This window comes from Notolepis coatsorum (assembly GCF_963971535.1).
Source record: "Notolepis coatsorum genome assembly, chromosome: 6".
NCBI lineage: Eukaryota > Metazoa > Chordata > Actinopteri > Aulopiformes > Paralepididae > Notolepis > Notolepis coatsorum.
In genome coordinates, this window is record NC_140170.1 from 161,526,547 (window position 1) to 161,538,319 (window position 11,773).

Sequence of the window (11,773 nt, forward strand, 5' to 3'; positions counted from 1 at the left end):
TTCACTGACAGCAACCTGGTAGCTGGATATAGATTTTGACGATACCTTGTGACCGGTAGACTACTAGAGCAGCTAGTCACAGCAGTAGCAATGGCGTTAACGTTACTTGACTATTCACTCGCCGTTTGCAGTGGTCGTTGCATAGTGTTTAATTGTACTGAGTTTTTCTCCACTTGCTCACAGACCTTGCCATAAATAGTTTTGGCATTTCAATTTGGCTAAGGATGCTGAGAGGACTTGCTTTAGCACAGCAACGGCCGCTAAGCTAACGTTCTAATGTGACTCTGCGGGGGGTTATATTGACAATGCTTGACAACAGAGGTTCAAAGATAACTTCACATTTATTTGGCTATTAGTTTCTTTATATCGCTTTATCCATCGGGCTGCTCTCGTTTCCAACCCTGTGTGTTGACAATGACATCAAATTTTTTTTGAAGATGGCTCAACAAGCCCTAAGGTCTACCTGGTCACATTTTGTATAATGTTTGGTCTTTTACTCTTTTACTGTATGAAGCACAATCTCAGGAGGCTCATACAGAACCAAGCATTTCACTATATTGTACATGTACCTTATATGTGACAAATAAAACAAAACTTGTCCATGAACTTGAACTTCCCTTGGTGTGTGTGTGTGTGTGTGTGCGCGTGCGTGTGTGTGTGTGTGTGTGTGTGTGTGTGTGTGTGCGTGCGTATCAAATATATTTTAGTTGTACTAAAATACTACATTCTACATACTACTGTATGTGCTGATTGGCACAAAGTTGTTTAGGGATGAAAACATGATATTATTTTATGTCTCATGGAACATTAATGACTCAACTGTGGCTAATTGCAGCAAATCTGTAGTGAATGTTTTGAGCTACTCGACAGAGTAGAAGGTTTACTGATTACAGCAGATTGTTCTTCCTGGTCTTGATTACAGCGATACGGCTAGAGGCTCAAATAATATACAGTGATTCAGACAGGAATCACTAGCCATATTTCCAGAAAATCGGCCTAAAAATACATAGTAAATGGAAGATTGCTCCGCTTCTGCAAGGTCCATTTGCATGCTATTGGTATAGGGACATCTATGGATCAGTTTTTTCTCCATCTTTGATGGTGAATAACACCATGCTAACATTGACCAGACGTGAGAAATTGCCACTGAGCTCATTCAGCACCTTCTTGAGATCAAGTGTACTAAAAATCTAAGCAAATTAATAAAGGGCAGATGATTTATATAAATGACCTTATTATGGCCAAGTCATACACATACATCTATGGATCTCCTCTTTCCAATGGCAGTTAAATCTGGATTTAGTACCACCAGGTGCCCGTTACAGGGCAGCAAAGACCGTGTGAGGGTTCGGTGTGGGAATAGGTGAGGAGACCCCAAATGCAGGACACGAGCAGAGAGAGTAGAGGCAGAGACGACGGAATGAAATGAACGGGCTTTTACTTAGGCAGTTGAGTAAGCAACACTGATACAAAACAAAAGCAAACTGCAAAACCCGGTAAAACAAAACACAGCAGTGCTGGAATAAGAAACGGACTCACAGGGAATACAGGAGTGAAACGAGTGAGTGACCGAACACAAGGTTGCAAAACAAAACAATGACAATGGCACGACAGGGAATGTGAGAAACGGCAGGAATAAATTCTCCCCGTGATTACTAATGGGTGCCAGCTGGTTTAAGGCCAGGGCCCTGTTTCATGTACGTGGTTCAACTAAGTCGATCAAGATGTCCATTATCCAGCTTCAGTTAACCCGATGTTCGAAGCCGGGATTTTCCTGTTTCACAAAGGTGGATTCAGTCTCGTTAACTCAAGCCAGACTTGCGAGTCAGGCTAAATGCGCGCGGCCGTTTTAGGTGAAAAGCCAGCACGTATCGATGGCAGAGATCCTGATTCTCAACGGCATTGATTGATTAATTGATTTAAGACTTTATTGACAGATTGCAATACGGCTCAATCGCCTCGCCGACAAGTTAAATGCGTTATCTATAGGCTAATTCTAAGTCCCTCATTACCTCAATCAATCAGATTATATTTCTTTAAACTTGCCTGCTGGATTGAATAATCAAATGAGATCTTGCTAGCGAAAATTATTAGTTAACTGTTATACAGAATTACGATACGGCTCTCTTACCCATTGATTGATGTATAGTCAATCTTTTACTTATCTCCTCTGTGGTGTAACGGGTTCTTCTTTTGACTTTCACACGGACGACCGGGGTTCAAGACCCTAGTCTTTTCCTTCTTTTTGCAATATAGGAATAATTCAATTTGGTGCACGTTGAGAGCTATATAAAGAATGACATCCTCAATGCATGTAGATTTATAATATTTTAACTTAAAACCAGGCTACTTTGGCGTATAATCATTAATATTATATTCAAAAAAATCATATTGGAAACGCCGGGATTTGAACCCCGGTGGCTGGATTGGCAGGCTTGAGCACTACCGCTGGGCCACTGGGCCAGATGGGATAAATTCATTGTTTATACATTAATGAACGAGAGACCCGTGTTTAGAATATCCTTTGTTTTGAATGAAGTTTATCTCTTTATCCTCATTCATTAATGTGACGTCAACGGCTCATTCAATTTCTCAAATCCGTCAAACAGCGCATCTCATCAGACATCTTAATCCCAGTTACAATTAAAATAACCACATCATGTGTACATCGCACGAGCGAGCGCCACCGTCGCCACGGTATATATAACGTGCATTATTTAGGACAAAGTGAATTTAATATCAGCATTTTGGGTCTATTTTACATTTCAAAAGCCCCCTCTGGAAGAATGGAGCACAAAAACGTAATTCAGAATGGTATAATGCAGATCGTAGACTGTGGGAATAGTTTCAGGAAACAGGCTGTCACTTCTTTGCGGGGGCGTGGCGATAGTTCAGGCTAACTTGAACTTGAACTCTGCTTTCGACCAGGCTCAAACTTTTGGATATGTTGTCATGGTGATTTGGAAAATCCAGGTACATGAAACCGGAAAGTCCGGCTAACCCAGTTATCCAGCTAAAGTTATCCGGCTAACTCAGTTATCCAGGTACAAGAAACAGGGCCCAGGCATGGCCAAGACAGGTGAACACAAAACATTAGCAAAAAGAAATCTCACCCTGTAAACAAAAGCATGTGTAAAGGAATTATCTTACTGGAAACATACATATAAAGAGATAACATTTTCTGGAAACATATGTAAAGGATTAACCCTTTCAGGAAACATGTAAAGGATAAACCTTTTCTGGAAACATATGTAAATGATTAACCCTTTCAGGAAACATATGTAAAGGATAAACCTTTCAGGAAACATATGTAAATGAAAACCTTAATGGAAACATATGAAAAGATAAACCTTTTAAACACAAGCTAAAACGGGGAAACACAACATGAATAGAGGCAGCACAGCATTAATCATAGTATTAATATTATCCAGCAAACCTAGGAGTTTGACGGGAGTTGCTGCTGCGTTTGGCCACCAGAGGGCGGCAGAAAACCACTGTTCATATTGTTCAGGTAGGGTCCCTGGCTGGGACCATGACAGACCGTGAACATATTGTAAAGAAACAATATACGTTGTATTTCATGGCAATAACGTTGAGGTTTGTTTGTGTGAGATATAAACACGAAAATCACGTCAGAACAATTATGTGAAAAACGGTTGGACTTCCGTTGCCAGTGGCTGGTGTGAGCTGGGTAGTGTAGTTTTATGAAATTTCAACGTCCATCGAAAGACATGTAAGGGATGCCTCCACAATGTCAATTAGACACAAGCACAACACAGCATCCAACAATACAACAGTAAGTGAATAATCAACGTAAAAAAAATATATTTCTATCTCTCTCTCTCTCTCTCTCTCTCTCTCTCTCCAGGCGACTATGCACAGCTGAGGCTGAAGATCCCTTACCTGGAAGCAGGGGTGTACGAGATCCCCGTCATTGTGTCCGACTCCGGGAACCCCCCCCTGTCCAACCGCTCCATGATCAGGATCAAAGTGTGTCCCTGCGATGAGAACGGAGATTGCTCCACCACGGGGGCCGTGGCAGCTGCCGGCCTGGGCACCGGAGCCATCATCGCCATCCTCATCTGTATCATCATCCTGCTCAGTGAGTGACAGGCTGCTGGAGAGAGAGGTCATGTAGGCTGGTAGAGAGACAGAGGCTGTGTAGACTGGTAGAGAGAGGCTGTGTAGACTGGTAGAGAGAGAGAGGCTGTGTAGACTGGTAGAGAGAGAGAGAGGCGGTGTAGACTGGTAGAGAGAGAGAGGCTGTGTAGACTGGTAGAGAGAGAGAGGCTGTGTAGACTGGTAGAGAGAGAGAGGCTGTGTAGACTGGTAGAGAGAGAGAGGCTGTGTAGACTGGTAGAGAGAGAGAGGCTGTGTAGACTGGTAGAGAGAGAGAGGCTGTGTAGGCTGGTAGAGAGAGAGAGGCTGTGTAGACTGGTAGAGAGACAGAGGCGGTGTAGACTGGTAGAGAGAGAGAGGCTGTGTAGACTGGTAGAGAGAGAGAGGCTGTGTAGACTGGTAGAGAGCGAGAGAGGCGGTGTAGACTGGTAGAGAGAGAGAGGCTGTGTAGACTGGTAGAGAGAGAGAGGCTGTGTAGGCTGGTAGAGAGAGAGAGACTGTGTAGACTGGTAGAGAGAGAGAGGCGGTGTAGGCTGGTAGAGAGAGAGAGGCGGTGTAGACTGGTAGAGAGAGAGAGGCGGTGTAGACTGGTAGAGAGAGAGAGAGAGGCTGTGTAGGCTGGTAGAGAGAGAGAGGCGGTGTAGACTGGTAGAGAGAGAGAGGCGGTGTAGACTGGTAGAGAGAGGCTGTGTAGACTGGTAGAGAGAGAGAGAGGCTGTGTAGACTGGTAGAGAGAGAGAGGCTGTGTAGACTGGTAGAGAGACAGAGGCGGTGTAGACTGGTAGAGAGAGACTGTGTAGACTGGTAGAGAGAGGCTGTGTAGACTGGTAGAGAGAGAGAGGCTGTGTAGACTGGTAGAGAGAGGCTGTGTAGACTGGTAGAGAGAGAGAGAGGCGGTGTAGACTGGTAGAGAGAGAGAGAGGCGGTGTAGACTGGTAGAGAGAGAGAGGCTGTGTAGACTGGTAGAGAGAGAGAGGCGGTGTAGACTGGTAGAGAGAGAGAGGCTGTGTAGACTGGTAGAGAGAGAGAGGCGGTGTAGACTGGTAGAGAGAGAGAGAGGCGGTGTAGACTGGTAGAGAGAGAGAGAGGCGGTGTAGACTGGTAGAGAGAGGCTGTGTAGACTGGTAGAGAGAGAGAGGCTGTGTAGACTGGTAGAGAGAGAGAGGCTGTGTAGACTGGTAGAGAGAGGCTGTGTAGACTGGTAGAGAGAGGCTGTGTAGACTGGTAGAGAGAGGCTGTGTAGACTGGTAGAGAGAGAGGCTGTGTAGACTGGTAGAGAGAGGCTGTGTAGACTGGTAGAGAGAGGCTGTGTAGACTGGTAGAGAGAGAGGCTGTGTAGACTGGTAGAGAGAGGCTGTGTAGACTGGTAGAGAGAGAGGCTGTGTAGACTGGTAGAGAGAGAGAGGCTGTGTAGACTGGTAGAGAGAGAGAGGCTGTTTAGACTGGTAGAGAGAGAGAGGCTGTGTAGACTGGTAGAGAGAGAGGCTGTGTAGACTGGTAGAGAGAGAGAGGCTGTGTAGACTGGTAGAGAGAGAGAGGCTGTTTAGACTGGTAGAGAGTAGTGTTGTCACGATACTGGAATTTCGAACTTCGATATGATACCTTGAAACGTATCGATATTCGATACCACAGGGAAAAGGTTCAATCTTAAAATGTAAAAATAATATATATATATAAATATATAAAAAAAAATTATACATTTTGCTTTTGTTGCTGGTTGATTCTCCTCAGCTTCTCTCTGGTACTATAAGAGAAGATAAATATAACACTTTTAAAACCCTTTGTTTATCTTTAGATCACACATTTAAAAATAACTAAATGATATAATCTTAGAAATGAAGTAAATCTGTGTCGCATGTACCTGACAAACTGAACTGTTTGTATTACAGTCATATTCCAACTTAACTGAATGCACATGTGTATGTGTGTGTGGACTACTGTACTATTACAGGTATTGAAATAAACAATGCAACTTCCTTATACAAAAAATAAATAAAAAAATATGAATAATTAAATATCGATATTGCGGGAAATTAGTATTGAAACTGTTTTAAATATTCAGAATCGATATGTATCGAAAAATCGATATTTTTGACAACACTAGTAGAGATAGAGGCTGTGTAGGCTGGTAGATAAGATACGATAAGATAAGATAAAATATTCCTTTATTGATCCCCTTGGGGAAATTCAGGCATCACAGCAGCATGGGGGAGGGGGGAGGGGAGGTAATGTAATTTAGTAATTTAATTATAGTACAGTGGATAAGTCAAAATAAAAATAGAATAAAAAGGCAGTGTAAACAATAGACAATATAATTAACTCTGGCTGGTAGAGAGAGGCTGTGTAGGCTGATAGGGAGAGGCCGTGTAGGACTCTCATTTACATATTTACATTATTCTAAGCGAGATTGTCTGTTCCATTACATGTATTATATACCAGCCTGGAAATACGGCCCATTTCTGGGTAAAGTTATTGCCTGTGTGTGGAATTATCTCTACGACACCATCTGTTCTGCAGCCCCCAGTATTTATGTCCTGTTCCTTTCTCTCCTCTGTGGACATAAATGAATCATTGAAATGTGCGACGTGTCCCTGCCAGGTATGGTGCTGCTGTTCGTGGTGTGGATGAAGCGCAGGGAGAAGGAGCGCCAGGCCAAGCCCCTGCTGATCGACCCAGAGGACGACGTCAGAGACAACATCCTCAAGTATGACGAGGAGGGAGGTGGAGAGGAGGACCAGGTGAGCGTTCACACTCTGATTGATTGATTGATTGATTGAATTTATTTAAGATTTCTTATTTTTTTTAAACGTACATTTGAAGCAAGCTTCTCGTACACATTCTTCAAGTCGTCAACTTCACACCATTTACATCCATTATGGCTTCGTTCAAGCTGCAGGCGAATCTGATCTAAAGTCAGACCTATATTTAAGACGGACTGTCTGCACTTGTGATCAGCAAGTGATCAGATCACATTCTGTGTGTCCAGACATCACCAAACCTACCTGCATGGGTTGCTGTGGTAACGACTAGGGGTGTAACGATGAGACCTCACAATGATTAATTACGATTATTCAGGCAACGATTCAATGCATCATGAAATCTCTTCATTTGACTTCGATTCGATACATTTTCGATACTTTTTCTATCAGTTAATTCCCCCCCAAAAATGCATGAATGGACTATAGGTCAATAAAAACAATACACACAAAAAAAAAATAAAAAATTTAATTCTTTTCATTTCGATTCATTTTGATTATAATTGATTCTAACATATTCAAATCGATGCAGTTGATTCGTCACATTAGAATCGATGCATTTCGATGAACCGATGCATCGTTACACCCCTAGTAACGACGTAATCGCCAGTAACTACGTACCCTGGTGATGCGGCTTTCCAACGAGGAAGTATTCCTTCGGGCTTCGCCTTGTTCATACTGCCAGCCCAAATCAGATTCAGCCCAATTTTAACAACCAATCAGATGTGTTTGGCCTGCTAAGTGGCGGTCTCGGGGTTGCATCGAAAAACAAACAACACCGTCACGTTCCACATCAGAAAAGTAAAATACCACCTGCTGGGAATTAATTACCTTTTTTTTTTATTCTGCTTAACGCTGCTGGTGCCTCTGGGAGTCTGTGGAAAGTCTTTGTTGCGCATGCATGGGCTTGAAAAGTGATGCAGAGCTTGCTCTATTTCTGCTGGGCAGGTAAACTCACTCATTTCTACGAAGTTGCCTAATGCAGCTTTAATGAGCCTGGGTCCTGGCATCAGACAGAACTTCATCATCTGGGTCAAAGCTGAAAAAGTTTCAAAAGTCATTGTGCAGATAATATTAAGCAAAGAAAGGTGAGAGAATGGGGCCGTTTCCAAGATCTCCAATGACCTCTGCCTTCATCAGACTGAAATGCAAAGATAAGGAGTATATCTTTCCAACCATACCAAGAATATGCATATAAGAGCTTCATAGTGACCCAGAAAGGCAGATAAGATCAGCTTAGGTGATGGTGCCTACTGCCTACCACTATAAGTTCACTGGGAGCAGGGCCAGCCCAAACCTTTACGGAGCCTTAAGCTGGATTTGATTTGGGGACCCATAACGTAGTGCCCCTAACGTAAATCTAAAATGGCTGAGACAATGAAGTAGCTAGTTTAGCTATTTTAACATATATTCTCTCTGATTATTATTCACTGATTTCCAACTGTAGAAGACTAGTAACAATAAGGCTGACAGTTTGAGACAAACAGTAGAGAGGCGGAAGCCAGTGTCGAAAGCGTCTCAGCCAATCACAGTGCGCTATCGGAGGCCACAGCAGTTTGTTACACTATGGAGCGGGTTTGGAGCTAAACTCCCTTGGGAATAGTTAGGATACCTCAGGCCAGCCCTGGCTTGTAGATATTCTTGATGAGCACATGTCTAACCTTCGTACTGTCTTTTACTATCAGGCACTTTGCTACAAAATAATCGTCCTTGCCTATACTATTACTATCTACTATGCCAATATGTCTTTGCTACTATGCACTCAAGACTGCAGCACCCAAGTTCAACACTGTTTGATGAACATGGTTGTTACTCAGTTGAAAGAGTTGTACCTTTCCTGCTGACCTGTTGTACAGAACTTGCTTTGGATAAAAGCGTCAGCTAAATGACGAATGTAAATGTAAATGTGTCTGTGCCCCATTGAGATTGTTCCCAAGACCCCATTTTTGGTCGACCAAAGACCCCAAAACTGCTACTCTGAAATGTCACCGTTTTGAAAGTAAAGCCATCTTGAGGCAGCTTAAAACCACAAAAGAACATTCCAAAGCAACCTTTGCTTTCATGCCCACAATCATTTTGTAAGAATAGGTTTATCTTCTTCTCGTTCTTCTTCTTTTAAATTATATATATTTTTAAACCAACTGTGAATATGATCCATACTCTTCATTTACCAGAATGCAGCAACAAACTGACCCCCCCTCCCCCCACTGCAGGACTATGATCTGAGCCAGCTGCAGCAGCCCGAGTCTCTGGACCACATCATCAGTAAGCCCTCTGGGGTGAGGAGGGTGGACGAGAGGCCTGTGATCGCTGAGTCCCAGTACCCCGTCAGGCCCAGTCTGCCCCATCCTGGAGACATAGGAGACTTCATCAATGATGTACGTCCATTTGATTTGATGATAACGTACCACCCTGCACACAGCATCAACTGTTCATTTATATGTGACTTTATTTTTATCCATTGTGAATCATTTGGCAGAAAGATTGTTTTCATTACAGTATTTTAGGTAATCATTTGTTTCTATTGCCAGTCATGACCAGTGTTGGGCAAGTTACTTTAAAAAAGTAACTAGTTACAGTTACTAGTTACTTCTTCCAAAAAGTAACTAAATTACTTACTCAGTTACAAATTATAAAAGTAACTAGTTACTTCAGAAAGTAACTATTGCGTTACTTTCAAGTACATCTTTTACATAAACAACGTACACAAATCTAAACTATTTTAATGTTGCTGTGGGACAAAGTGAGACTAGCCTCCAATCAAATGTCATGTATGTAGATATTATAATTACTATGTTTATATAGTGGATCATACAAATACAAACACAATAGATGTTTTGGAACTTTTGATATGTATTGCCCCTCAACAGGCTACAACTGGGCAACATTAAATTATGCTTGTTAAGCACTATACCAAAAATAAATAACAAATATATACTGATTGATTGAACATTTCTTATTAACAGATTGCAGAATGGGTACAGTACAGTACAGCTCAATACACACAATTGTTAAGGGGATGCAGACCAGAGAAAGACTTTCGTCTTGTTTACATCAGGGTCCCCCATTTTCAATTCATAAATGACATTTATCATTATGACATACATATATCTAATCATGACATTTAAGACATACAGATATACACTCTTTGTAGTGCAAATAAAACAAAAAAACAGATGTGTTGTGTGTGTCTCTCACTCTCTTTCTGTATCTCTCTAGTTCTCTCTCTCTCTGAGCACCTGAAGACTGTGCTATTAAACCAGGAAGTGCAGCACTATGTTGATAAGGCTGTCAGCAGTAGACTAGAGCCTCCACTACTGTATAGTGCCCTGCGCTGCAACACAACAAACACAAGTGCGAACAAAAAACGCTCATGGACCCGTCTCTCGTTGACTGGCTCGCTTGTGTTGTTCGTTGGATTCCTTTTGGATTATTTGGGCTCGCCAAACAAACTATCAAAACGTACACGGACCCGCGGACCGCGGCCTCTCGTTGACTGACTCGCTTGTGTTTTCGTTGTGTGTCTGACTATGCGTGCTTTCGAACACCCGCCCAACTCTACCTCTGATTGGCTTACCATGAAATTGTACTCAACCTCAGCCAATCATCAGCATGTATGCGCTTGTCTCGCGCACTGCCCACTAACCAAGGAAGGAAAAAAAGTATTGCCTCTCGGCGCAGAGATCTAGTTGGTCTGATGGAAAAAACTGCTTCAATCATAGTAACGCGCCGCATTTTTTGGCAGTAACGGTAACGGCGTTATTAAGATTGGAAGAGTAATCTGTTAGATTACTCGTTACTGAAAAAAGTAACGCCGTTAGCAACGCCGTTATTCCCATCACTGGTCATGACAACGTGTATTAATGTAAAAAAGACATGTTTTCCTTATGCCATAGATTGAATGCAGATTTCATTCATTACCATTTTGATTACAATCACGCGACTCCAGGCATTCAGATAGGAGATTGAAGGTTTCTCTCTCTCTCTCTCTCCCTCCCTCTGTCTCTCCAGGGTCTGCGGGCGGCAGACAATGACCCCACAGCCCCTCCCTACGACTCCCTGCTGGTGTTTGACTACGAGGGCAGTGGTTCCACCGCCGGCTCCGTGAGCTCCCTGAACTCCAGCAGCTCAGGGGACCAGGACTACGACTACCTCAACGACTGGGGGCCGCGTTTCAAGAAGCTGGCCGACCTTTACGGAGGAGGGGACGACGACTGAGAGAGAGACGAGGAGGGGGATGGGGTGCGGGGAGGGGAGGGGGGGGGGGGGTCGGGGGATTTGGGCTGGGCTGACGAAGTAGAGGCGGGAGGAGGAGGGGGGTGGGGGATTTGCAGGGGTGGGGGGCGATTGGGGGGAAGTATAGGGTTGGTTCTCAGACGGATGCTCCTTGAAACCCGCGGGCCGTTTAAGAACATGAGATGGACTCCACAGTAGACACCTGAGGGCCTCACTCACTCACTCACGAGATCCGCTGCGACGCAACTGTATTCTGGCTTTTTTTTTTATTTTTTTTTTTATTTTTGTGGTGAGTTCTTTTAGTGGGTCGTTTTGTTGTTCTGTTTGTTCTCACCGTGCCAGGCTTGGATCTCTCTTTAAGGGGACAAACTGAGGCAGGTGTGAGAGACACGACGAGTGGTGATTCTGTACTTTGATCGGTTTGTCGGGACAAAACTGTCATATTTTTTTTAAGTCTCACACACACACACACAAACACACACACACACACACACGGAAGAGAATGTTTCCAGAAAAGGACTCTCTCTCTCTCTCTCTCTCTCTCTCTCTCTCTCTCTCTCTCTCTCTCTCTCTCTCTCTCTCTCTCTCTCTCTCTCTCTCTCTCTCTCTCTCTCTCTCTATCTCTCTCTCTCTCTCTCTCTCTCTATATCTCTCTCTCCCTC

General features: G+C 43.4%; 1 protein-coding gene across 1 annotated transcript in view; it reads left to right on the forward strand.

Moving 5' to 3' along the window:
• The window catches only part of cdh4 (cadherin 4, type 1, R-cadherin (retinal)), a gene marked incomplete at both ends in the record, with an annotated part of 154,469 nt that extends 143,376 nt beyond the window's left edge, over window positions 1–11,093 (forward strand). The window contains 4 exons of the mRNA XM_084315791.1: window positions 3,869–4,102; window positions 6,718–6,857; window positions 9,089–9,253; window positions 10,887–11,093. Coding sequence (XP_084171917.1) covers window positions 3,869–4,102; window positions 6,718–6,857; window positions 9,089–9,253; window positions 10,887–11,093 — 746 coding nt within the window. The remainder of the gene's footprint in view (window positions 1–3,868; window positions 4,103–6,717; window positions 6,858–9,088; window positions 9,254–10,886) is intronic.
• Between the last annotated feature and the right edge of the window lie 680 nt (window positions 11,094–11,773).